General features: G+C 33.5%; 1 protein-coding gene and 1 long non-coding RNA gene across 2 annotated transcripts in view; one reads left to right on the top strand and one right to left on the bottom strand.

Annotated features, from left to right (window-relative positions):
* LOC143053776 (intermembrane lipid transfer protein VPS13B-like) overlaps window positions 1-20564 on the top strand; it is an 86231-nt gene extending 65667 nt beyond the window's left edge. Inside the window, exons 44-54 of the mRNA XM_076226556.1 lie at window positions 3418-3591; window positions 4311-4448; window positions 6307-6739; window positions 7375-8778; window positions 9342-9518; window positions 10071-10241; window positions 15173-15346; window positions 16105-16210; window positions 16607-16856; window positions 17307-17327; window positions 19725-20564. Coding sequence (XP_076082671.1) covers window positions 3418-3591; window positions 4311-4448; window positions 6307-6739; window positions 7375-8778; window positions 9342-9518; window positions 10071-10241; window positions 15173-15346; window positions 16105-16210; window positions 16607-16856; window positions 17307-17327; window positions 19725-20036 — 3360 coding nt within the window. The 3' untranslated portion in view covers window positions 20037-20564. The remainder of the gene's footprint in view (window positions 1-3417; window positions 3592-4310; window positions 4449-6306; window positions 6740-7374; window positions 8779-9341; window positions 9519-10070; window positions 10242-15172; window positions 15347-16104; window positions 16211-16606; window positions 16857-17306; window positions 17328-19724) is intronic.
* On the bottom strand, window positions 13153-14850 carry LOC143053898 (uncharacterized). The gene is made up of 2 exons (XR_012971500.1): window positions 14671-14850; window positions 13153-13339 (listed from the first exon to the last, which is right to left on the bottom strand). It is a non-coding gene; the product is annotated as an uncharacterized LOC143053898 (long non-coding RNA).
* Window positions 20565-27439: the final 6875 nt, after the last annotated feature.

Here is a 27439-nt window from a genome sequence, read left to right as displayed (position 1 = left end):
TAGCTGAAATATATGTTTTTGTAATAGGCCTAGGTAACGATAGCTAAGATGATAGACTAGTGCATCATCTTCAATGATATTCATGTAATAACAGTAGCCCATCCAGAATTATTGAAAATGTTGCAACTTACATGAACATCAGTGTACAGGTTAAACTTAATAATATACATTTTCCGTTTTTACAGGAAAATAATGTTATTTCATCTTAGATTTTATGCTTAAAAAATTCCCAATTAGAATAAAAATTCCCAATTTGATGTTCAAGGGACCCATTTGAAAACACCTGGAATCATCCCTGAACACAGAGCCTTGGCTCACACCGAATAAATGACAAGTATAAAACCTTTATAACGAGAAAACAAAGGTATAATCTATATAAAAAACAAGAAAAGAAAAACACTTATGAACCACATAAACAAACAACCACTGAACAACAGGCTCCTGATTAAGGTCAGGTGCAGTAATTCTATAATGTGTATACAATAGATCTCATTTGATTTATTTATGTTTTAAACATTAACATAACTACCTAGAAACACAGGTAAAGCACAAGAAAACATTTTGTTTATATATTTGAATGTTTTAATTGTAAATGTTAATTGTGTAAAGTTTTTTGTCTGTTCATTCATTTCTTAAGTTTTCCTTTTTTTGCGCCCATTGATTCATGTTGAATGGTGTAAATGTCCACCACTTGAATAAGATGACATTGACATCATTTTACACATGTATTTCTTGTTTTTAAAAAAAAAACATCAATTGGAAAATTAATTATTTTTTTAATTTTGACTTAACAAGAATACTTTAAAAACAAAAGATTTTCATCCTTTATCCCATTACAGACATCCTTTAGAATTGGTATAGTTATAAATGGTAATCTCCACCAAGGAGGTGAGATAGGTCTATTTATAAGTTGTTTCTATATACATTACAGTCATCCTTTAGTATTGGTATAGTTATAAATGGTAATCTCCATCAAGGAGGTGAGATAGGTCTATTTATAAGTTGTTTCTATGTATTACAGTCATCCTTTAGTATTGGTATAGTTATAAATGGTAATCTCCATCAAGGAGGTGAGATAGGTCTATTTATAAGTTGTTTCTATGTATTGCAGTCATCCTTTAGTATTGGTATAGTTATAAATGGTAATCTCCATCAAGGAGGTGAGATAGGTCTATTTATAAGTTGTTTCTATATACATTACAGTCATCCTTTAGTATTGGTATAGTTATAAATTTAAACTGGTCCGCCGTTCTATCAAAAGCTTTGCACCGAAGGAACGGGTTGGAGCTACTGTCACATTGGCATTAATTGGATGAGTCTTACAAATTCAACGATTCGTTAATAAAATTGGCCAATTAAAGTGATAGGAAATTGACCTCAAATGTTAATACAGCGATGCCGCAAAATAAACAAGTATCTGCTAATTTACCACATGGTAGTAGCGCAGATAAATGACCAACGAGCGTGTTAACATGGTTTTGACAAACTGAGCCGGTATCTTTTATTCCCTTAAGAACTCAGTAGGGTAATAATTGTGCTAATTTTTCTTTGATTTGCTATCAGTATAATACATAATTAAAAATAGCCCATGATGTACTAGTCTCGTCGAATTATTAAATCCCGTGGTCAGAATTCTGACCACGGGATTTAGGCCATACCTGTTGTCAGTGTAGCGATAAGTGAACACAACAGGGGTCCAGTTTAGTTATAAATTGTAATCTCCATCAAGGAGGTTAGATAGGTCTATTTATAAGTTGTTTCTATGTATTACAGTCATCCTTTAGTATTGGTATAGTTATAAATGGTAATCTCCATCAAGGAGGTGAGATAGGTCTATTTATAAGTTGTTTCTATGTACATTGTATTACAGTCATCCTTTAGTATTGGTATAGTTATAAATGGTAATCTCCATCAAGGAGGTGAGATAGGACTATTTATAAGTTGTTTCTATGTATTACAGTCATCCTTTAGTATTGGTATAGTTATAAATGGTAATCTCCATCAAGGAGGTGAGATAGGTCTATTTATAAGTTGTTTCTATGTATTACAGTCATCCTTTAGTATTGGTATAGTTATAAATGGTAATCTCCATCAAGGAGGTGAGATAGGTCTATTTATAAGTTGTTTCTATGTATTACAGTCATCCTTTAGTATTGGTATAGTTATAAATGGTAATCTCCATCAAGGAGGTGAGATAGGTCTATTTATAAGTTGTTTCTATGTATTACAGTCATCCTTTAGTATTGGTATAGTTATAAATGGTAATCTCCATCAAGGAGGTGAGATAGGTCTATTTATAAGTTGTTTCTATGTATTACAGTCATCCTTTAGTATTGGTATAGTTATATAAATGGTAATCTCCATCAAGGAGGTGAGATAAGTCTATTTATAAGTTGTTTCTATGTATTACAGTCATCCTTTAGTATTGGTATAGTTATAAATGGTAATCTCCTTCAAGGAGGTGAGATATGTCTATTTATAAGTTGTTTCTATGTATTACAGTCATCCTTTAGTATTGGTATAGTTATAATTGGTAATCTCCATCAAGGAGGTGAGATAGGTCTATTTATAAGTTGTTTATATGTATTACAGTCATCCTTTAGTATTGGTATAGTTATAAATGGTAATCTCCATCAAGGAGGTGAGATAGGTCTATTTATAAGTTGTTTCTATGTATTACAGTCATCCTTCAGTATTGGTATAGTTTTAAATGGTAATCTCCATCGAGGAGGTGAGATAGGTCTATTTATAAGTTGTTTCTATGTATTACAGTCATCCTTTAGTATTGGTATAGTTATAAATGGTAATCTCCATCAAGGAGGTGAGATAGGTCTACTGTAAACCAACTTATTTTCGCAGATACTTTATTTCGCGTTTAGCCCTTTCGAGTCCATTTCACGGCAATTTAATTTCGCGGTTAACTAATTAACTTGATGTTGATGAATACGGAAAGATCCAAGTTTTACATATTTCGCGACGATTTAACTTCGCGATATTTTTCTACTCGCGAAAATTATTTGGTTTACAGTATTTATAAGTTGTTTCTGTGTATTACAGTCATCCTTTAGTATTGGTATAGTTATAAATGGTAATCTCCATCAAGGAGGTGAGATAGGTCTATTTATAAGTTGTTTTTATGTATTACAGTCATCCTTTAGTATTGGTATAGTTATAAATGGTAATCTCCATCGAGGAGGTGAGATAGGTCTATTTATAAGTTGTTTCTATGTATTACAGTCATCCTTTAGTATTGGTATAGTTATAAATGGTAATCTCCATCAAGGAGGTGAGATAGGTCTATTTATAAGTTGTTTCTATGTATTACAGTCATCCTTTAGTATTGGTATAGTTTTAAATGGTAATCTCCATCAAGGAGGTGAGATAGGTCTATTTATAAGTTGTTTCTATGTATTACAGTCATCCTTTAGTATTGGTATAGTTATAAATGGTAATCTCCATCAAGGAGGTGAGATATGTATATCTGAGGAGGCTGTAGCAGACCAGAGGTATAGACAGGATCTAGGTAAAACCCTGTACAAAGATGGGTATGCTCAGACACAGATATTGGTGACATCACATCAAAACATGCATGTAAGTTAATAACCTTTCCTGGGCCATTAATAGCTTGCTATATATATAGCTATGTAAGTAAGTAATTTTATTGAAATAAAGTCCAGACATTGAACTATCATTAAATGAAGATATACATACATGTGTTTACACAATTGAACAAAATTATCAGACAACAATACAGTGAACACAACAATTAACAATGATTCCACATCGGAGTTCATGATGATGTAATTTATTTATTCTTAGTTATTTCAAAGAATTTACAGGTTATCTCTCTTATTACACAACAATGAAAATACTTTAATTCAGTATAAGTAAAATGTATGTCTACAGTGAATGATTGGTACATCTTGTTTTAAAAATATGAATGTGAGACAGTAGTACTTGATAACTCCTCATGTTTATTATTGCAGGTTTGTGTTACTTAACACCAAACATAAGGGGTTTGCTGAAATGTTCCTTAATTGAGACGTATCAGATAGATTTTATGTTATTTTTGTGTTTTTGGAAATGTATTTTGCATTTGCAATCATTTTGTTGATATCCTGAAATGTTCTGTCCATAAGAATACTCATAGAAAAATAAATGTTCTTTTAAAGTCTGTGGGTATTTTTTAAAGAAAAAAGAAAATGAGACTTTTTACCTGTAAAACAAATGTAAACTCCTGAGCTTCCTATACAGGTTTGAAATTGTACAGGTATTTCTCTATAGTTTAGATACATTATAATCTGTTTTAGGTATACTTCCTAACCCTGCAGTCTAAGATGGTGAATGGTATGAGGATTGTCAATGTCAGAGAGACATACTGTATCAGTAATCATACCTCCATTGATCTGTTACTGTCACATCACAGTCTGCAGCCCTGTCCGCAAAAGGTAGCTACTTTTTCCTGTATTGTCTTAGTTGGCTAAAAAAAAAAGAAAAGTATATATTCAATAGGTATATGGAAAGTCATAATTATGATGTGTTTAAAGAAAGAAAGAAAATAATCATTACTCATGTTCTAGTATCAACCAAACCAGCAAACTCTGATAATAACTTATAAAAAATTGTTATACCTGATCAATAATTGTAATAACTGATCAATGATTGTAATAACTGATCAATGATTGTAATACCTGTTCAATGATTGTAATACCTGATTAATAATTGTAATACCTGATTAATAATTGTAATAACTGGTCAATAATTGTAATAACTGATCAATGATTGTAATACCTGTTCAATGATTGTAATACCTGATCAATAATTGTAATAACTGATCAATGATTGTAATAACTGATCAATGATTGTAATACCTGATCAATGATTGTAATACCTGATTAATAATTGTAATACCTGATCAATTATTGTAATAACTGATCAATAATTGTAATAACTGATCAATGATTGTAATAACTGATCAATGATTGTTATAACTGATTAATTAATATAATTACTGATCAAACTGATAAAAAATTGTTATACCTGATTAATAATTGTAATACCTCATCAATAATCGTAATAATTAATCAATAATTGTAATACCTGATCAATAATTGTAATAACTGGTCAATAATTGTAATAACTGATCAATGATTGTAATACCTGTTCAATGATTGTAATACCTGATCAATAATTGTAATAACTGATCAATGATTGTAATAACTGGTCAATAATTGTAATAACTGATAAAAAATTGTAATACCTGATTAATAATTGTAATACCTGATCAATTATTGTAATAACTGATCAATAATTGTAATAACTGATCAATGATTGTAATAACTGATCAATGATTGTTATAACTGATTAATTAATATAATTACTGATCAAACTGATAAAAAATTGTTATACCTGATTAATAATTGTAATACCTCATCAATAATCGTAATAATTAATCAATAATTGTAATACCTGATCAATAATTGTAATAATTGATCAATAATTGTAATACCTGATCAATAATTGTAATAACTGGTCAATAGTTGTAATAACTGATTAATAATTGTAATACCTGATTATTAATTGTAATAACTGATCAATGATTGTAATACCTGACTAATAATTGTAATACCTGATCAATAATTGTAATAACTGGTCAATAATGGTAATAACTGATCAAAAATTGTAATACCTGATTAATAATTGTTATAACTGATCAATAATTGTAATAACTGATCAAGGATTATAATAACTGATCAATAATTGTAATAACTGATCAATAATTGTAATAACTGATCAAAAATTATAATAACTGATCAAGATTTATAATAACTGATCAATAATTACAATAACTGATAATAAATTGTTATAACTGATTAATATTTATATACAAGTATTAGCTAAGCTAGTGGTGGATTTGCTGATCCAGTTTCCCTGCTTTCCACCTAGATTTACGAGATAGATGTAGAAAATGGTGGATTAAACATGGTTATTGCTAGCTTAACATCTCACTTGTATGACAGTTGGCAACTTGCAGAAAGTTCCATTATATTGACAACAGCTTGTGAACAAAACAAACAGACATAAAATGTAAAGATGTCAAAAATAGGAGTAAAGCAGTCAACATTGTGTCATAATTTTAATCACTAGAAACGACCTTTAAAATTCAATAGACCAGCATTGACCTGTATAATCCCCTTGAGGAGTATTGACTGGAGCAGTCTATTTCTCGATCATATTCAAATTTATATGTGAAGGTTGTTCCACTCAAAGTCATTCTATATTAATATGATTTTTATTTGATTTCAGTTTTCTGTAAAATGTTCTGATGATAACATCAGGTATTTTCAGTCAAAATCTACTGAAACTACACCACTACCTTCCTGGGCAGGCTACACCATGGAGGACACATCTAACATTGATATCAGCTTTGTTAACTATGTTATGATTAGACAACAGATAACCAATCAGAATACTGCATCTTCAGATAGATCTAGCACAAATGCTGATTGGTCATTCCCAGTTAGACTTGTAGCCAATGAAAATCCAGGAAGAGTAACAGTGTCTATTCCAGTTCAGACAGAGACTGTGATGTCACTTCCTCTATGCATTGCGGGTCAAACAAGGAATGGAGTCAGTTATTTTATAGTGAAAGAAGACAATTCCCCATCATGTTTATTGTATAACTTCACCACTGTACCAATAGTCTATGGTTATCAGAATATCTCCATTTCTAGAGCAGGTTTGTATAACTTTACCACTGTACCAATAGTCTATGGTTATCAGAATATCTCCATTTCTAGAGCAGGTTTGTATAACTTTACCACTGTACCAATAGTCTATGGTTATCAGAATATCTCCATTTCTAGAGCAGGTTTGTAGTTTTTCCTGATTTTTTGTTTAATTTTTAAAATGATACGGAAAGCTTATTTCAGAGAAGCTTTATCAGAAATATACTTCTAAATTACTAATTTTACTAGGTTTTACCCTTGTACATCTGTCTGTATGTACGTCCCATAATTGTTTTTCATTCTTTAACTTTAGTTTGCCTTAACCAAATGTTATGAAACTGGTACACAATGCTAATTACCTTAAAACACAGACCAAGTTCGAAATTTGGTTGCATTATTTAAAGTTATGGAAAGAATTCAGTGTTAAAATTCTCAAAAATATCTATTAAAGAAATTGCAAGAATTTGAAATATTTTGTATATTTGTACTTATGTACTTTTACACACCAATAAATTTAAATAAGTAAAAAGAATCATTTAATTCTCAAGAAAATCTTTTTTTCTAATATAAGTACATTCAACTGTAATCTTATGAAATAGAACATTATACATAAATGGAACTTTCATTCACAAATTTTTGTTTACAGGGTACACAACACAAGAGGAAGCTGAACTGACAGATATTTTACCCACAATTCCCCCTAATCAACATGTGTTCTATACACCTTCCTCAACAAACCGTCAATTCCTATTATCCATTGGTGACTCAGGTTTACCAAAGATTCATGTGGGTGTTCAGCAAGCTTTGGAAACTGATGAATCAAATACAGAGAGTAAACACTCAAGTGACCAAGATTCTGGAGTGTCATGGAGTGATCCTCTGGATGTTAATGAAGAAATGGAGAGATTTATCTCAATCCCTAACAATATGAACTTGAAAATCAAGGTCATTAAGGTTTCCATGGTAACTCATATTGTTATAAATGCAGCAAACAAAGCTGAAGTTTCTGCAAAGGAAATAAGGAATAAAATTGGCAAGGTCACAACAATGGAAAGTCATCCCTCATCAGAAGATACCAATGTCAGTATCAGAGAGTATGATGTGTGTGTTCCTAAACAGGATGTGTTCATACACTCCAATTCAATCAGAGAGTATGATGTGTGTGTTCCTAAACAGGATGTGTTCATACACTCCAATTCAATCAGAGAGTATGATGTGTGTGTTCCTAAACAAGATGTGTTCATACACTCCAATTCAATCACTAGAAACTTAGAACTGTATATTAGTTTACACTTTCATCACTTTTGTCTGATTCTACAAGATGAAACCAGTTCAAACAATGAAATCACCGAAGTGATACGTGTGTCATGTGACCATCTATTTTTAGCACATTATCCATTAATTGAAGGCTTTGATGATGATAGTCCAAGTCATGATTGCTATTCAATATCAGCAGAAAACCTTCAAGTTGATAATCAGTTGTATACTACCAAAGGGCTTTATGACTTTCCTGTAATTTTTGCACGTCAGGAACTTAAATCTAAAGACAAGGATTTCCTTGTAGAATTCCATTCCATGAACCTGTCAGAAAAGTTAGCTGTGATAAAATCCAGAAGTTTTGCTCACATTCAAGTTGTCATGGAAACCGATTGTTTGAGTCACTCATTAGTTAAAAGTGTTGAGATTGCTATGGAACCAGTCATAGGCAATATAGATGATAGATTTGTTTATCGAATGTTAGAGGAAGTCGAAAAACTTCTACCAACTTCTCTTCAAGACAACAAGAAAGGTCTAAAGGAAATAACCAGACTACCGCAAGCTTTAAAAGTGATGTCACATGGTCTAAGTTCACCAATCAGAATAGAGCATTTGGTGATACATCCATGTTCTTTATTGATTAGTGTCCATGCCTCATTGAAGGTATTTATAGCGTCTGACAAGACTCCACTGTCCTTTGGGAAGTTTGAGAAAAAGAATGTGAACTCTACAGCCCACCAGCTGACTCGAGTACTAGCCATGCATTATGCTTCAGGAGCCTTGTTTAGAGCGGGTAAATATGTTAATATGATTTGACAATCTAAGTTAAAGTTTACACGAGAAGTGAAAGATACTTATAAGAGAGATTCAAACTTGTAAGTTGACAAAAAACTGAAAATTTCAACAGTCCACAAAACACATCCAAGGAAATGAAAGACTTGGCAACTTGAAAACATAAACCTGAAGGTGATCTGGGGGTGATCTGGGGGTGATCTCGAGTGATTCTTGATGGTTAGCAGATCCTTCTAAAAGATTATGTTACTGTTCACTATATCAGTTCATATTCTTTCTTAGTACATGACAACAAGGATGTTTATAAATTTATTTTTTCCAAATCTTTTAAACTTGTAAGAACATTTGCATAAATTATTTTTTGGTTGATGTACATAAAGATATTAATAAGATGACACATATTGAAAATGCAATGCAAAAGAGATATGTAGTCTAAGTGGACAAATATCTCCGATTTAACAATATTTACCTCTTGTTTTAGTTGTTTCTCTCTAAATTGACTTTTCAGACATTATAGATGATATGATAGTTGATGTTGGCTAATTTACTCTATTATTTTGACAGGTATTGTGGTTGGATCTTTGGAGATATTGGGGAACCCAACAGGTTTAGTCAGATCTATAGGCTCTGGTGTAGCCGACTTAGTACGATTACCCTATGGTGGCCTCACACAAGGACCAGGAGCATTTGTTTCTGGAGTTTCATCAGGGATGTCTTCCTTTGTCAGGAATATTTCCTCAGGTAATCAGTATTAATTAATTAGAGCCCCACCGAATGGAGGGTCTTCCTATAATGATCAGTCTGTCTGTCCTTAACAAATTGTGTCGGCTCTATATTTAGAGAACCCTTATGATTGCATACTTAATACTTGACATGTATATTAAACAACACCAGAAGGTGGGTCATACTGTTTGTACAACTTTCTAGGTCAAAGATAGGTTAAGGTAAAAAAACTTTGGTTTCTGTGGACAACCCATTGTCCAATGGTAAAGATCTTGTCCGCTCTATTTCTTGAGAACCTTTCTGATATCAAAGTATATACTTGACATGAATAATTAAATAATTATGTATGTACAACGTCCTAAGTCCAAGGTCAAAAACTTTGGTTACAGTTGACAAATTACAACTTCATGTCCTAAGGTAAAGATACAATTTTTTTTTACTCCACATTATTCACAGCGGGGCCACAGAGATGGCTCCCAGGAATATTTGTCTGCTTCATTATTTTTCAGGAATGTTGACCTCTATTTGAATTATTTTTCAGGAATGTTGACCTCTTAAATTATTTTTCAGGAATGTTGACCTCTGTTACAAACTTTGCCTCGAGTGTTTCCCGTAACATGGAACGACTATCAATGGACGACACACATAGAGAAAGACAGGAAGAAAGAAGGAGACAACATCCAGAGGGGTTGACTAGCGGACTGAAAAATGGTCTAACAGGATTTGGAATGAGTCTTTTAGGTAGGTATATACATTTTGTACTAAAACATCAACTTATTTATTTGTATCTGGTTCAGGGGAGTGAAAAACATGGTCTAACAGTATTTTGGAATGAGTCTCTAAGGTCCGTATATTCTGAAGCATCAACTTATTTATTATACCCCCTCTTTCAATTTTTTTTTTACCTCTGTCTGTCCATCCATCCATCTGTCATTCTGTCCTTCCCAAGAATATTTTCTCACATTTCTCTGGAACTACATTACAAGGATTTCTGAATTTTTTTTGGGTTTCAGGGTTTATATAAGTCAGTTATACTGTGTGATGCGTTTTCAGATTCATCACTAAACAACTTACTATTTACTGAACACTTGTATCATTTTACACATGATAGCCAAGTTGAAAATTTTCTTCACATTTTTCTCAGGAACTACAATACAATACAAGGATTTCTGAATTTTGTTTCAGGGTTTATATAAGTCAGTTATACCGTGTGATGGGTTTTCAGATTCATCAGTCAAAAACTTTCTGTTTACCTAAATATTTCGTCAGGGGCATCATCAGTGAGCAGTAGCTCACAGTTTAACTTTTTATGCCCCACCTACGATAGTAGAGGGGCATTATGTTTTCTGGTCTGTGCGTCCATCCGTCCTTCCTTCCATCTGTCTGTCCTTCCGTCCGTCCGTCCGTTCGTTCAGGTTAAAGTTTTTGGTCAAGGTAGTTTTTGATGAAGTTGAAGTCCAATCAACTTCAAACTTAGTACACATGTTCCCTATGATATGATCTTTCTAATTTAATTGCCAAATTAGACTTTTGACCCCAATTTCACGGTCCACTGAACATAGAAAATAATAGTGCAAGTTTCAGGTTAAATTTTTGGTCAAGGTAGTTTTTGATGAAGTTGAAGTCCAATCAACTTCAAACCAGGAACATATATATTAACGGGACTTGACACTACCTAATTATCGCCGATTTCCTTGTCGTGAATTTAATAATAAATGACACGATACGGAAACGGACATGGTATAAATTCGTATTCGCAATTATGGTCGATAATTAACGGCTCTACATTTCCTATTCGAAACAACCAGGAACATATATATTATACTGTTCCCAGAAACAGCTCAAAAACTATTGGTTTGGAAACTTGTTTTTCTTTATTCATTGAAATAGGAATATAATGAATCACTATTGTAAATATACAATATAATAAAAAAGAGAAATATTGGATTAAAAACGGGAAATTATTGTTATAATCGTCTCCTTTTTTCAAAATCAAATAAATAAAAAGTTTTTGAACAAGTTTTTTTTTATAAATTAAAAACAAACCTCTTCTAGAAAATCGTTTTATCTTGAGAAAATAGCTTTTTTGTTCTTAAATGATTTATTTTAGTTTCCATATTAAAATAGAAAGCCTTGGATAATTCTTTTAAATAAGGAAGCATAGTGAAATAATTACAAAATTACTTGTTTATACAAGTCCTCATAAAACTTAAGGTTCCAATATGAATAATTGTTTTTATTAAACTGCTTTTAAGCGGATTAAAATGTAATTTCGAATTTGATTGCGGATCAAAAGATTTGATTAACGCAATTAAAACAAATATCATCCTAATTAAAAATGATGAAAATATTATGAAAAACAACCCAAGCCGACCGAGAAAACTTGCTTTGATCATGATTCCTCAACATTCATGACAAAATACACACAAGCCCACAACATGAGAATGAAGTTTGTAAATCCAAATCATTCATTTGCTAACCATGTACGACAAAGAGAACTTCTTATCTTGGTCTGATGGTCTGCCTCTTTTCCGGTTAGGCCGATGCCTTAAGAAAGTTTATTGCTATAGCAAGCTATAGCAAACTTTCCAAAAACCCACAGAAGAAGAAAAAAGAGAACTTCTCTTCTCGGTCTGATGATGTGGACTTTGATGGTTTACTAGAATGCTAAACAGAGTCTGACACTGCTGAGTTTTTCAGATGACGAGTTTGAACCTTTAGCTGCCAAAAAGTCTAAAATTGCAATAACAACACCATGTCAGCCTAGCCAACTGAACACACCCTGTTATCAGTGTCCAGATTGTGATAAGACGTAAAAGTCAATTGCTGGGTTTAGAGGTCATGTACGACAAAAAGATTGGCATTACAAGAATAAAAGGAATTTTCTTCTATTCACACCTATATTATTATGTCTTCTTTTCTCAAAAGTCTTTTTAGAAAAGAAGACATATTAATATATATATATATTGCAGTGCTTTAAAAACATAATAATACCAGATGTGGAATGATTGCACATGAGCTTACTTTCATTTTTTGATAAGATTGTGCAAGCTTTTCGCACTTTTTCTAGTTCCTAAATATAAACATAAATTTTCCGAAAAAGGTGTAGATTTTGTCGTGCTTGAAAGACAGATTAACATTTGCAATGCGAATGCTTAAGAATGTTTTTTTTTTGTCAGTACATATTTTAGTATGGAAAACCTTAAACCTCAATCATGACCAGTTCTTTGGTATATATATTTTAAGTCTTCATACCAATTGTATCCTAGTTAGATTGAATAACTATAACAAGTATTTTCCCATGTTTAACCCGCCACATTCTGTATGTATGTGCCTGTCCCAAGTCAAGAGACTGGGTTCAGTGGTTTTCGTTTGTTTCTGTATAACATATTTGTTTTTCAATGATATTTTTTACATAAATAAGGCCGTTAGTTTTCTCGTTTGAATTGTTTTACATTGTCTTATCAGGGCCTTTTATAGCTGACTATGCGGTATGGGCTTTGCTCATTGTTGAAGGCCGTATGGTGACAGTTGTCTCATTGGCAATCAATAATTTAACTGCTATAATTCTTGCAATGATTGATTAACGTTTTCTATTTGTGACGATACCAATTAGACTTTTTATTAATAATGAAATAAATAACAAACAAACTTATATATTGATATGCTCTCTTTAATAGAGAAAGGATCGCATTGGTAGATAATATAATGTTCGATATTTTTATATGTCTCATCTTGCTCAATAAGGAAAGCTTGTGTCTGAACACTGCTTATATCACATAATACTGTCAATTCAGTGATGGCCGAAAAAACTGTATCTGTATGAACTGTATACGTATCTGCAATAAAAATTATAATTTTACTAAATTGATAAAATATAAATTGGGAATGTGTCCATAGGGCACAAATTATACCCCTGCTGCTAAGCTTCAAAAATTCAAACTAAACCTAAACTATTATCATGATTATATATTTACTTTTGAACACATATACATATATTCATATTAAAGTTTAGGAAATGTGTCATTATACTTGAAAAATGAAGATTTATTTAATATTAATCATGCAAAAATAATATTTCTTGGCACCATGAAGCCATTTAGGTGCCAAGCAACTTTGACATTTTGTTTTTTAACAATAATTTGATCATCTTTAATTTTTTTTTGATAAATTTTGTTTACAAAGTTTGTTTATATACAATAGTTCAAGTATAATACAAAAATATTTTTTGTATAAATAAGCGTCTTTTATTCAAAGAAAATAATCAGAAAAAATAATTGTGACTTCCTGTCCTACATTCGCTTCGTACACCCTCATAAGCCACCTCTAAATTTTGTGAAGAAATGATGCATTTATGATCTTAAACTTTGAAAAAAATGGGACAAATAAAGGTTGCAATACTTATATATTATAAATAAAAAAATAGTGTTATTGTTGTAAAATAATGACATTTTTCTGTGTGTGTGGGGGGGGGGGGGGGGGGGGACATTTATGTACTTTGACAACATCAAAATCACATATGCATGTCAAATTTTATATTTATTTTAGTGTTTATGTGCTTTAAAAGGAGATTTATTGTGATGGAGTTTAAATAAGGTACACCTTGGAATAGTATAATATAATAATATATATATATATGTTCCTGGGTACACAGACTGGCCAGATAAGGACCAAAAATGGCAAAATTGATGACTCGATATTTCTTTTAATATCAATAAAATGTCATTAAAACTAAGTTACACGGGATGCCAGTGTATCAAACTTGTAATCTGCAACATTTTTTTTGTAATAATTGCATTCATTTAATCACAATACGTTGGACAATGCAAGAGGGGGGATAATAAAAATGGCGTCAATGGCATTTCGGAATGAGACCGCGAATGATGACTGATTTCTTTATCAATACCAATAAAATAACATCCAAACTACATGAAACGTGAAGCTAGTGTACTAAACTTGTAAACTGTCGCTTCAAATTTGTCATGATCGCATTTTTTTCATCACAAAACGTTGGGCAATGCAATCGGATAATACAAAAAAAATGGCACCAGTAGCATTTTTCAATGATCGTGAATTTGGCCAACGTAATAAAACACTTTACATAGAATAAATCACTCTCATATTAGTTACTTCATGTGAAAAAATATATCTTCTTTATGCTTAAACTTACCAACTCATTAAAGTTGTTGAACGTGTGGAATTATGTGGATGATTCATTAGCAGTCACGATAGCTTTCAGTCCGACGCTTCCAGTCTCCATTAATCTCGCGAAGTCTCGTGACGTACGGGAGTGAAATAACTTTATACTGAAATGCGTACGAGATTCATTTCCCGTTAGATATACTGTTCCCAGTTCAAACTTAGTACACATGTTCCCTATGATATGATCTTTCTAATTTAATTGCCAAATTAGAGTTTTGACCCCAATTTCACGATCTACTGAACATAGAAAATGATAATGCGAGTGGGGCATCCGTGTACTATGGACACATTCTTGTTTATTTATGGTCTAGTGACTGATAAAAAGTTGTCATGTTCTGCTGAATTAGAGCTCATCAGTACGAAGCATTAAACTACTTCTAAGTCTCCTTTTTAATAAAGACTAATAACTTGAATGAATAATGTTTTTACACCATTTACATTCTGACAAAAAGGTCTTCCTTTCATGACAGGTGCTGTTGCTGGTCTAGCTGATCAGCCATTACAAAATCTGATGTCACGAAGTGAGAGTGAAGGTCAAAGGTCAGCTGCCACAGAATTAGTATCAGGTGTCGGAAAAGGACTTGTGGGAGTGTTTACAAAGCCTATTGGTGGTGCAGCAGAATTCTTTTCCCAGACAGGTCAAGGTAAGGTTAAAGGTCAGCTGTCACAGAAGAAGTGTTAGGTTAATGGTTCAGAATTCCGGAACCAGACAGGTCAAGGTAAGGTTAGAGGTCAGGTGTTACAGAAGAAGTGTTGCAGAAAAATTCCTGAAACAGACAGGTCAAGGTAAGGGTTGAGGTCAGCTGTCACAGAAGAAGTGGTAATCAGGTTACCGGTAAAAGGATGGGGGAGGTTCACATTCCTCAAAACAATCACTGACATTACTTCTTTCTGGATTTTCTTTAAATATTTGATACCTTTGGTTATGATTATTTGGGGCCAGAATATATTTAGTTTTTGTTAAAAAAATGATAAACAGATCAATGTTTGGCAAAATCTGTATCACATGCTATATCACTACTCAACCAGCCCTCAGGACTTTTGGCCCTTGGGACTGATATTGGTTTTTCATAGTGATACAAGATGTGATACAGATTTTGCCATGTATTTTTTTGCCCCATTTATGGGCATTATGTTTTCTGGTCTGTGCGTCCGTCTGTCCCTCTTGAGGTTTAAGTTTTTGGTCCAGGTAGTTTTTGATGAAGTTGAAGTCCAATCAACTTGAAACTTAGTACACATGTTCCTTATGATCTATGATACGATCTTTCTTATTTTAATGCCAATTTAGAGATTTTACCCCTTTTTCACGGTCCACTAAACAAAGAAAATGATAGTGCTGATCCGGCATCCATGTACTATGGACACATTCTTGTTCTACATGTAACATTTCCTTTATTTACAGGATTATTGTATGGTACTGGATTATCTGGGAACATCATAAAACCTTGCTATCCTTCTGAGGACTTGGTTGTTAGTGACATGTGCAATAGTCGACTGAAATATGTCAGGTATAATGTATAAATCATATAAAACCTTGCTACGATTCGTAGTTATATGACAACATGTACAATGTCAAAACAATAAAATGAAAAAAAACCAAATATGAGACTTCAAGTAACAGCAACTACTTGATAACTGGGGCATGAATTGAAGCAGGGACATATAAAAGAATGTGGCAGGATTACACATGATTACATATGTTTACACATGTTTACATCAGCTCAATCCACACAAGATTTATAGTTAAGATCCACTTTTATAATCATGATAATATAATGAGGAAACATGCTAACATGATAGAATAACTATATATAACTAGATATAAACTTTATATGTTTGGTTATCATTTTAAAACCTTGCCAGAAATATGTTGAAAGTACTGATGTAGAATGTTTATGTTTTAGGAAATTACTTCAGTGCCTTCCTAAGTGTCAACTACAGTCTTCTTTATTGGCTAATTATCTGGATGTCATGGATACTGAGGTCAAGGTTGAACTTCTGTTGACTAATGAACTAATGATTATGATCAGTATAGATGACGACAGTCAGCAACAAGCATTTTCATTGGTGGAACTAGAGGTTAAAGTTGAGCCAGATAATCCTCAACTGATAACATTTGTGTGGAGGGATTCCTTCCATCAAGATGTGCCTCAGGTTGGTATGGTTACTGTAGAGGTCAACTATCTTTTGACCTTGAAGATACAGACTGGCATTATGAATATTTATCACATTAACCCTTTGACCTTGCCTGATTAAATGGTTTCTTATAGATATATTTTTGATTGAATTGTTTGAAAAATTTCACATTTTTTGGAATTGGGAACTTTTACTTTCCAGCAAAATTTACAATGTTCATGTGATTGCAAATTTATACATTATAAACATTCTACCTGGATTAGTCACACATATTGCAACCAGGCCATTTGATACTTTGCCTCATTTTAATTTTGTGCATTCTGATTCATGTTTTTTGGTGTGATCATGTTTGACACCTGTTCAGGTTATATTTTTGTGTTTGTGTGTGTGTGTGTGTGTGACATCTTTATAAGTTATTGATTTTGTTAAATGTTTTTACATGTAATATCAATATAAACTTTTAAACAGGTGTCAGTAGGCCGTGTAAAGGTAGGAATAACACTAGTTATAGATGTTTGTCTAACCTGTGGCAAAATGCTTCAAATTAAGCTTTCTGTAGAACCAGGAAAAAATAATTTTATTATACATATTTACTCATTATGCTTTTATATAAATTCAGAAAGATGAATATCATATTATACAGTTTGGAACAACTGTGTGCTACATTCTTAGATTTTGCTTAGAAGTCATGTTACTCAAAGAATACATATATTTCTATTTTATTTTATTAAGTACAAATGTTTCTTTTATAATTCAACTGTTGTTCTTATTTATTAAATGATTACAATCCAATATTCTGTACTTTTCTTCAGATAAACTGTGTTTTCCATTAGATAAAAATATAGTTCTGTTCTACAGAAAGCACTGGGGTTTCATAATCTCTTGGTGTCATTATCACGTGGATTACATCACACTTTTGATCTCATCTGGCCCTATGGACCACCTGAGCTGTTGCTCTCACTTGGTGTCATCTTCAGCATCATAAAAGTATCCAAATTTCAATATCAAAGTACTTCCTATTATCACCAAAATTATAGGAGTCATTCCTCCAAAATGTTTTTTTCTATTTTAAATTTAACTTTTTGATTGTTATCTCAAAATATCTCTGTAATTTGTAAAAATGAAAATATGACTGAACCCATTTGATGATTCACTATAACTTTAAGAGTTATTGCCCTTACATGATGATTTTTTGACTAATTTTCTTGTTTTAAATGAGGGTGGTAAAGGGGAGGTGCTTGCACGAAAAAAACGTGAAATAAGACATAAAATAGTTTCTGTAATGAAGGTTGCACGAAAATAAATACTTATATTTGAACCTTTTGTGACTGAGTCACTGTCTTCTTGTATATATTAACTCTTTGTTTTACTTGATATTCCCGATTTAGTATACACATTTATGATATACTGGTAATTGGTTTACAGCTTTTAAAAAAGTGTTTCTTGACGATCCCTGTCAAGTGTTTGAATTTTATTTGAAAAATACCAAGCACGCAAAATAAGACTTTAAAAATCACGATGCACGTAAAATTAAATAAGCAGAACACGTTGAAAGAGGCACCCGTCTTGCACGACTGAACGTCAAATAAAAAAGTAAAAACATGTTGAACGTGAAATAAAAAACGGCGATCACTTTGCACGAAAATAACCCTTTACCACCCTCTTAAATAATATCTCCAAAACTATAATGGATAGAAATTAGCCAAACTAAGGATTATCATTTACAAGATCTACATTAAAGCCAATGACCTAAAGCATTGGATGACTCATATAACTGTCCTTAAATGATATTTTTTTATTAATTTTCATGACTTTGCCTTTTATCAAGCAATTATTAAAGATAGGTACTGTTATCAGTAAAAATTATCAGCATTACAGATCTAAATATGTCAGGAGTTATTGCCCTTAAATGGATCTAAATATGTCAGGAGTTATTGCCCTTAAATGAAAGTTTTTTTTTAATAATGTCTGTGTTTTGATCATTAATCTCCTAACCAATAATAGAAAATGTAGAATTTGTAAACAACAAAGATGATCAGCTATATACAATCTACAAAAATGTGAAATGATTGTTGGAGTTACTGCCCTTATAAGACAATTTTTGACTGATATTTCATAATCATCAATAGTTGTGTCAAAACTGTGAACATAAATAAATGAAGACAAATACAAGATGTACAAAAATTAGCAAATATAAACTGATTTCAATAAAAGTAAAAGATAAATATTGTTACAGGTGAGTGATTCAGCCTCAGATGAGCCTCTTGTTTGTTTTAATACACATCTTTGTAGCATACTGTGTTGATCATCAAAAATCACATAACATGTTTTCGTGTATTCACTTTTTGATTAATTTTATAGATGTTGATTTTTAGTAAAATTAATATTTCAGTTTATTTGGGTCTAATCTGAATAGACCTATAAATATAAAAAGGTCAGAGTACAGACTAGACTGGTTTTTCTATTAAACAGCAATTAACTTGAGGACCGATTATATTTATGTAGGGGCCAGTTTACATAAGTTTTTACTTCTTTGAGTATTCAGTTTTGAAACAATCCCGTTTTATAAGGGCAAGTTTACGCAGGTTTTTGCTTTATTCAGAATTCAGTTTTAAAAAGGGAGTTTACAGTTTCTACAGAGCTTGAGGCCAGTTTAGACATGTTTAAAGTTTATACAGGGTCAATTTAAACAGGTTAATGTCATATTAAAGACAGAAGTATATGATAAGAATGATCGCAATTAAAATAGTTTTGGTGTATACATTTTAGTTTCATAAAAATACAGTAATATGATTCTAGCCTTGTGGTTGATGGTTTAGACAGAAACATGTAGTCTATGTACTTGTATAATGTAGACCATCATAATTGCTGTATTAATCTTTTCAGACTGAAAAAGAAAACAAAGATCGAGTAGCTGCCTTTATAGATGGAACATCAGAATTTGTCAGACCAGATATTTCTCTCAAATTAAATCTCAATCCAGCCAATGAAATATCAGATTTTCCACAAGTGTCCCCGTCTGAATCCATGGAATCGGGAGAAGACAGTCGACCAATATCACCATCATTGTCTAATACATGTAGACCGAGCTTGGCTCCAGAATATCATTTTCTTGTAGACCCATATTCTAAAGATGTGTTTATTGCAATTTTTAATGCTACTAAACTGAAATTATCAGGGAAAGGGTTTATTTTGTAAAGTAAAAAATGTTAAAGACAAACTAATTTGTACAATAATTTTTATACATAAGAGGTACATGCATTGTGATTTTATAAGCTGATTGATGAGATAAAATAAGGAAATATTCTGGTTTTGTTCGAATAAACATTCGATTAATTTTCAAAGTTTTATGCAGATGTTTTTTAAGCACACACATGACAAGAATGGGGAGACAAAATAAATATATCAGAATATAACTGGATAATGTTTGTATCTTTGTATGTGTTTATTATTTATGATTAATTTATTTAATAATGTTGCTATGTTTTTGATTTCTATGCAGTGATTATATATTTTATATTAATGTGATTTTGAAGAGTTGATTCTTAAGAAGGAAAATTCATTGTTGCTTTGTAACAGTTCATTATGTCAGAGTACACCTTAACTCAGCAGTATTTAATGTTTTGAGAGTCCAACCCTAGTTTTACATTATATTTTGAGGGTGCATACTGCTTAATCTTTTGTTTCTTTTGTAGTATAACATTGGTTTTTGTTGTTTTGTTTGTTTTGGGGGTTTTTTTGGGGAGGGGGGGGGGGGGTCACATTGTTTATCTTTTTTTTCAACAAATTGATTTGTTTGTTTTCTTTTACATAAATAACAAGGTGAATGTTGATTACAGAAGAATGAAGTTATATATCTTTAAATGATAAGTTAAGAGAGTAATAGTTAACTTGGTACCATGGCTACACTCTGGTTTATCTTAATTAATCTTTGTGATCAGAGAAAAGTTTAAAAGATAATGATGGGGGTTGAGTGCTTCTTATTCTTATGTTGTGATGTGATGTTAAGGGCATACAATACAGTTTTGATCCCGTATTTAGTTTGATGAAAATTTCCATATAGGCTATTTTTTGCCTGATTAAATCAAATATGTAATAAAAATTATACCTTCATGTGCTACTTTTTGAGTTAAATGAGGTCGAAATTTGGTATATTTGCTCAAAATTCGGATTTGTGGCCGTATTTTTTCTTTCGAAAGAAAGGCATAACTTTTTTGTTTTAAAAGATAAACACAAATTGCTTTTTGTTAAATAATTGGTAATTTCTGTATTTTATAAGTATCCTAAAAATTTATGCTTTTTTTATTCAGAAATAGCTCATATTTATCAAATGGTCATCAATTGAGAAAAACACTTCATTTTTTGCTGTATATTTATCAAAATTAAAAAAGTGCACTATTTACAGTTTTATAAAATTTGCAAAATGAAACAAAATGTCGTTTTAAAAAATAGGGTTCCATGCACTCGTTTTCAAATTAAATCAGTTTGAATGATAAAAATGAGTCGAAAAATGCATCTTTTCCCAATATGTCACAATTTGACGTCGCGAAAATAACATTTTACGTTAGCAACGTCATTACCTCCCCTGTAACTGTATCGTATGCCCTTAAACCACTGTCCACTGTTAGGGGGCAGTTAAGTACAAATAAACTTATTTTAGAGTATGCTGGTCATACAAACATAACAAACAAAACTTCATTCTCAATTACTTGTGTGTTGTCTCCCTTGACTTCATTCTCAATTACTTGTATGTTGTCTCCCTTTACTTCATTCTCAATTACTTGTGTGTTGTCTCCCTTGACTCCATTCTCAATTACTTGTGTGTTGTCTTCCCTTGACTTCATTCTCAATTACTTGTGTATTATCTCCCTTGTTTTATTATATTAATATGACAAACCTACATTAAATGTAAAGGTATGATTTCATATAATTTATTATAATTATAATGAGGGAAGATATTCTGCTGAATACTGGTTCTGCTATGAGGAGGAGAAATAAATTATTTAAATACGAGAAGTGTTGTAATAAGTAACATTAAGTCAGAAACACAGGGAGAAGGATTTATTTACAGAAACTCAGGGAGAAGGCTTTATTTACAGAAACACAGGGAGAAGGCTTTATTTACAGAAACACAGGGAGAAGGCTTTATTTACTGTTCATCTTCTCAATTTTGCAATTTTGCCAACTAGTGTCAATCTAATAAAAGCAAGGTTTCAACTAGTGTCAATCTAATAAAAGCAAGGTTTCAACTAGTGTCAATCTAATAAAAGCAAGGTTTCAACTAGTGCCAATCTAATAAAAGCAAGGTTTCAACTAGTGTCAATCTAATAAAAGCAAGGTTTCAACTAGTGTCAATCTAATAAAAGCAAGGTTTCAACTAGTGTCAATCTAATAAAAGCAAGGTTTCAACTAGTGTCAATCTTATAAAAGCAAGGTTTCAACTAGTGTCAATCTAATAAAAGCAAGGTTTCAACTAGTGTCAATCAAATAAAAGCAAGGTTTCAACTAGTGTCAATCTAATAAAAGCAAGGTTTCAACTAGTGTCAATATATAGAGACATATCTCGAGGACAGTAAACGTGATGCACACAAATTTGAACTTGATCTGAGTTTTATGGTAACAAGCATGGTGTATAAGTTCATAATATTTAGTTGAGGCAAACTTTAGTAAGAGAATAAAAACGAAAAATTCAGCATTTTTTTTCCATTTGTAAAGGAGCATAACTCTAGAACTACAAATGTATAAGTGACACCATCAAAATTCAATCCTGATCTATGTTTTCTGGTAAACAGTTTTGTGTACAAGAGTCATAACATTTTGTTGTGGTAAACTGAAGTTGGAGAAAGGAAACAAAATAATCAGCAATTTTTCCATTTGTAAATGGGCATATCTCTAGAAAGGTAAAAGTTACACCACCAAATTTCAAACTTGGTCTGTGTTTTGTGTAAAATATTCATAACATTTAAAAGAGGGACAAAAGACACCAGAGGGACAGTCAAATTCATAAATCGAAAAATAAACTGACAATAAATCTTAATTGAGGCAAACTTAAGTTGTAGAAAAAAAACTCGAAAAATATTTGTTAAGGGGCATAACTCTTAAGTCATAAATGACCCAACCCAAATTTTAATTTGGACAAGTGTAAAACTTGAAGCTCCCCTTAGCTACGGCTGGGGCATATAAAGGAAGAAAGACACAATAGGACAAGTGTAAAACTTGAAGCTCCTCAGGTACGGCTGGGGCATATAAAGGAAGAAAGTCACAATAGGACAAGTGTAAAACTTGAAGCTCCCCTTAGCTATGGCTGGGGCATATAAAGGAAGAAAGACACAATAGGACAAATGTAAAACTTGAAGCTCCCCTTAGCTACGGCTGGGGCATATAAAGGAAGAAAGACACAATAGGACAAGTGTAAAACTTGAAGCTCCTCTTAGCTACGGCTGGGGCATATAAAGGAAGAAAGACACAATAGGACAAGTGTAAAACTTGAAGCTCCCCTTAGCTACGGCTGGGGCATATAAAGGAAGAAAGACACAATAGGACAAGTGTAAAACTTGAAGCTCCTCTTAGCTACGGCTGGGGCATATAAAGGAAGAAAGACACAATAGGACAAGTGTAAAACTTGAAGCTCCCCTTAGCTATGGCTGGGGCATATAAAGGAAGAAAGACACAATAGGACAAGTGTAAAACTTGAAGCTCCTCTTAGCTACGGCTGGGGCATATAAAGGAAGAAAGACACAATAGGACAAGTGTAAAACTTGAAGCTCCCTTTAGCTACGGCTGGGGCATATAAAGGAAGAAAGACACAATAGGACAAGTGTAAAACTTGAAGCTCCCCTTAGCTACGGCTGGGGCATATAAAGGAAGAAAGACAATAGGACAAGTGTAAAACTTGAAGCTCCCCTTAGGTACGGCTGGGGCATATAAAGGAAGAAAGACACAATAGGACAAGTGTAAAACTTGAAGCTCCTCTTAGCTACGACTGGGGCATATAAAGGAAGAAAGACACAATAGGACAAGTGTAAAACTTGAAGCTCCTCTTAGCTACGGCTGGGGCATATAAAGGAAGAAAGACACAATAGGACAAGTGTAAAACTTGAAGCTCCCCTTAGCTACGACTGGGGCATATAAGGGAAGAAAGACACAATAGGACCAGTGTAAAACTTGAAGCTCCCCTTAGCTACGGCTGAAGCTCCCCCTAGCTACGGCTGGGGCATATAAAGGAAGAAAGACACAATAGGACAAGTGTAAAACTTGAAGCTCCTCTTAGCTATGGCTGGGGCATATAAAGGAAGAAAGACACAATAGGACAAGTGTAAAACTTGAAGCTCCCCTTAGCTACGGCTGGGGCATATAAAGGAAGAAAGACACAATAGGACAAGTGTAAAACTTGAAGCTCCCCTTAGCTACGGCTGGGGCATATAAAGGAAGAAAGACACAATAGGACAAGTGTAAAACTTGAAGCTCCCCTTAGCTTCGGCTGGGGCATATAAAGGAAGAAAGACACAATAGGACAAGTGTAAAACTTGAAGCTCCCCTTAGCTACGGCTGGGGCATATAAAGGAAGAAAGACACAATAGGACAAGTGTAAAACTTGAAGCTCCCCTTAGCTACGGCTGGGACATATAAAGGAAGAAAGACACAATAGGACAAGTGTAAAACTTGAAGCTCCTCTTAGCTACGGCTGTGGCATATAAAGGAAGAAAGACACAATAGGACAAGTGTAAAACTTGAAGCTCCCCTTAGCTACGGCTGGGGCATATAAAGGAAGAAAGACACAATAGGACAAGTGTAAAACTTGAAGCTCCCCTTAGGTACGGCTGGGGCATATAAAGGAAGAAAGACACAATAGGACAAGTGTAAAACTTGAAGCTCCCCTTAGCTACGGCTGGGGCATATAAAGGAAGAAAGACACAATAGGACAAGTGTAAAACTTGAAGCTCCCCTTAGGTACGGCTGGGGCATATAAAGGAAGAAAGACACAATAGGACAAGTGTAAAACTTGAAGTTCCCCTTAGCTACGGCTGAGGCATATAAAGGAAGAAAGACACAATAGGACAAGTGTAAAACTTGAAGCTCCCCTTAGCTACGGCTGGGGCATATAAAGGAAGAAAGACACAATAGGACAAGTGTAAAACTTGAAGCTCCCCTTAGCTATGGCTGGGGCATATAAAGGAAGAAAGACACAATAGGACAAGTGTAAATCTTGAAGCTCCCCTTAGCTACGGTGCGGGCATATAAAGGAAGAAAGACACAATAGGACAAATGTAAAACTTGAAACTCCTCTTAGGTATGGCTGGGGCATATAAAGGAAGAAAGACACGATAGGACAAGTGTAAAACTTGAAGCTCCTCTTAGCTACGACTGGGGCATATAAAGGAAGAAAGACACAATAGGACAAATGTAAAACTTGAAGCTCCTCTTAGCTACGGCTGGGGCATATAAAGGAAGAAAGACACGATAGGACAAGTGTAAAACTTGAAGCTCCTCTTAGCTACGGCTGGGGCATATAAAGGAAGAAAGACACAATAGGACAAGTGTAAAACTTGAAGCTCCCTTTAGCTACGGCTGGGGCATATAAAGGAAGAAAGACACAATAGGACAAGTGTAAAACTTGAAGCTCCCCTTAGCTACGGCTGGGGCATATAAAGGAAGAAAGACAATAGGACAAGTGTAAAACTTGAAGCTCCCCTTAGGTACGGCTGGGGCATATAAAGGAAGAACGACACAATAGGACAAGTGTAAAACTTGAAGCTCCTCTTAGCTACGACTGGGGCATATAAAGGAAGAAAGACACAATAGGACAAGTGTAAAACTTGAAGCTCCTCTTAGCTACGGCTGGGGCATATAAAGGAAGAAAGACACAATAGGACAAGTGTAAAACTTGAAGCTCCCCTTAGCTACGACTGGGGCATATAAGGGAAGAAAGACACAATAGGACCAGTGTAAAACTTGAAGCTCCCCTTAGCTACGGCTGAAGCTCCCCCTAGCTACGGCTGGGGCATATAAAGGAAGAAAGACACAATAGGACAAGTGTAAAACTTGAAGCTCCTCTTAGCTACGGCTGGGGCATATAAAGGAAGAAAGACACAATAGGACAAGTGTAAAACTTGAAGCTCCCCTTAGCTACGGCTGGGGCATATAAAGGAAGAAAGACACAATAGGACAAGTGTAAAACTTGAAGCTCCCCTTAGCTACGGCTGGGGCATATAAAGGAAGAAAGACACAATAGGACAAGTGTAAAACTTGAAGCTCCCCTTAGCTTCGGCTGGGGCATATAAAGGAAGAAAGACACAATAGGACAAGTGTAAAACTTGAAGCTCCCCTTAGCTACGGCTGGGGCATATAAAGGAAGAAAGACACAATAGGACAAGTGTAAAACTTGAAGCTCCCCTTAGCTACGGCTGGGACATATAAAGGAAGAAAGACACAATAGGACAAGTGTAAAACTTGAAGCTCCTCTTAGCTACGGCTGTGGCATATAAAGGAAGAAAGACACAATAGGACAAGTGTAAAACTTGAAGCTCCCCTTAGCTACGGCTGGGGCATATAAAGGAAGAAAGACACAATAGGACAAGTGTAAAACTTGAAGCTCCCCTTAGGTACGGCTGGGGCATATAAAGGAAGAAAGACACAATAGGACAAGTGTAAAACTTGAAGCTCCCCTTAGCTACGGCTGGGGCATATAAAGGAAGAAAGACACAATAGGACAAGTGTAAAACTTGAAGCTCCCCTTAGGTACGGCTGGGGCATATAAAGGAAGAAAGACACAATAGGACAAGTGTAAAACTTGAAGTTCCCCTTAGCTACGGCTGAGGCATATAAAGGAAGAAAGACACAATAGGACAAGTGTAAAACTTGAAGCTCCCCTTAGCTACGGCTGGGGCATATAAAGGAAGAAAGACACAATAGGACAAGTGTAAAACTTGAAGCTCCCCTTAGCTATGGCTGGGGCATATAAAGGAAGAAAGACACAATAGGACAAGTGTAAATCTTGAAGCTCCCCTTAGCTACGGTGCGGGCATATAAAGGAAGAAAGACACAATAGGACAAATGTAAAACTTGAAACTCCTCTTAGGTACGGCTGGGGCATATAAAGGAAGAATAAAGGCAACAGTAGTATACCGCTGTTCAAAACTCATAAATCCATGGACAAAAAACAAAATCGGGATAACAAACTAAAACCGAGGGAAACGCATTAAATATAAGAGGAGAACAACGACATAACACTAAAATGTAACACATATAGACAAAATCCCACGAGAATAACAAATATAACATATATATATAACATCAAAACCAAATACATGAATTTGGGATAGACAAGTACCGTGACACGTCTTATCGCAATGTGAATTTACACTCAAAAATAAGAGAAAACAAACGACACAACGTTATAATTTAATACACACAGAAACGAACTATAATATAACAATGACCATATTCCTGACTTGGTACAGGGCATTTTTAAAGGAAAAAATGGTGGGTTGAACCTGGTTTTGTGGCATGCCAAACCTCGCACTTTTATGGCCATGTGAAATATAACATCAAAATGACAACACAGGACTACAATATAAATAAATTGGAGAACACAATTGATA

The sequence above is a fragment of the Mytilus galloprovincialis genome, chromosome 12 (genome assembly GCF_965363235.1).
Source record: "Mytilus galloprovincialis chromosome 12, xbMytGall1.hap1.1, whole genome shotgun sequence".
Classification (NCBI taxonomy): domain Eukaryota; kingdom Metazoa; phylum Mollusca; class Bivalvia; order Mytilida; family Mytilidae; genus Mytilus; species Mytilus galloprovincialis.
This window is presented reverse-complemented; position numbering and strand designations above follow the sequence as displayed.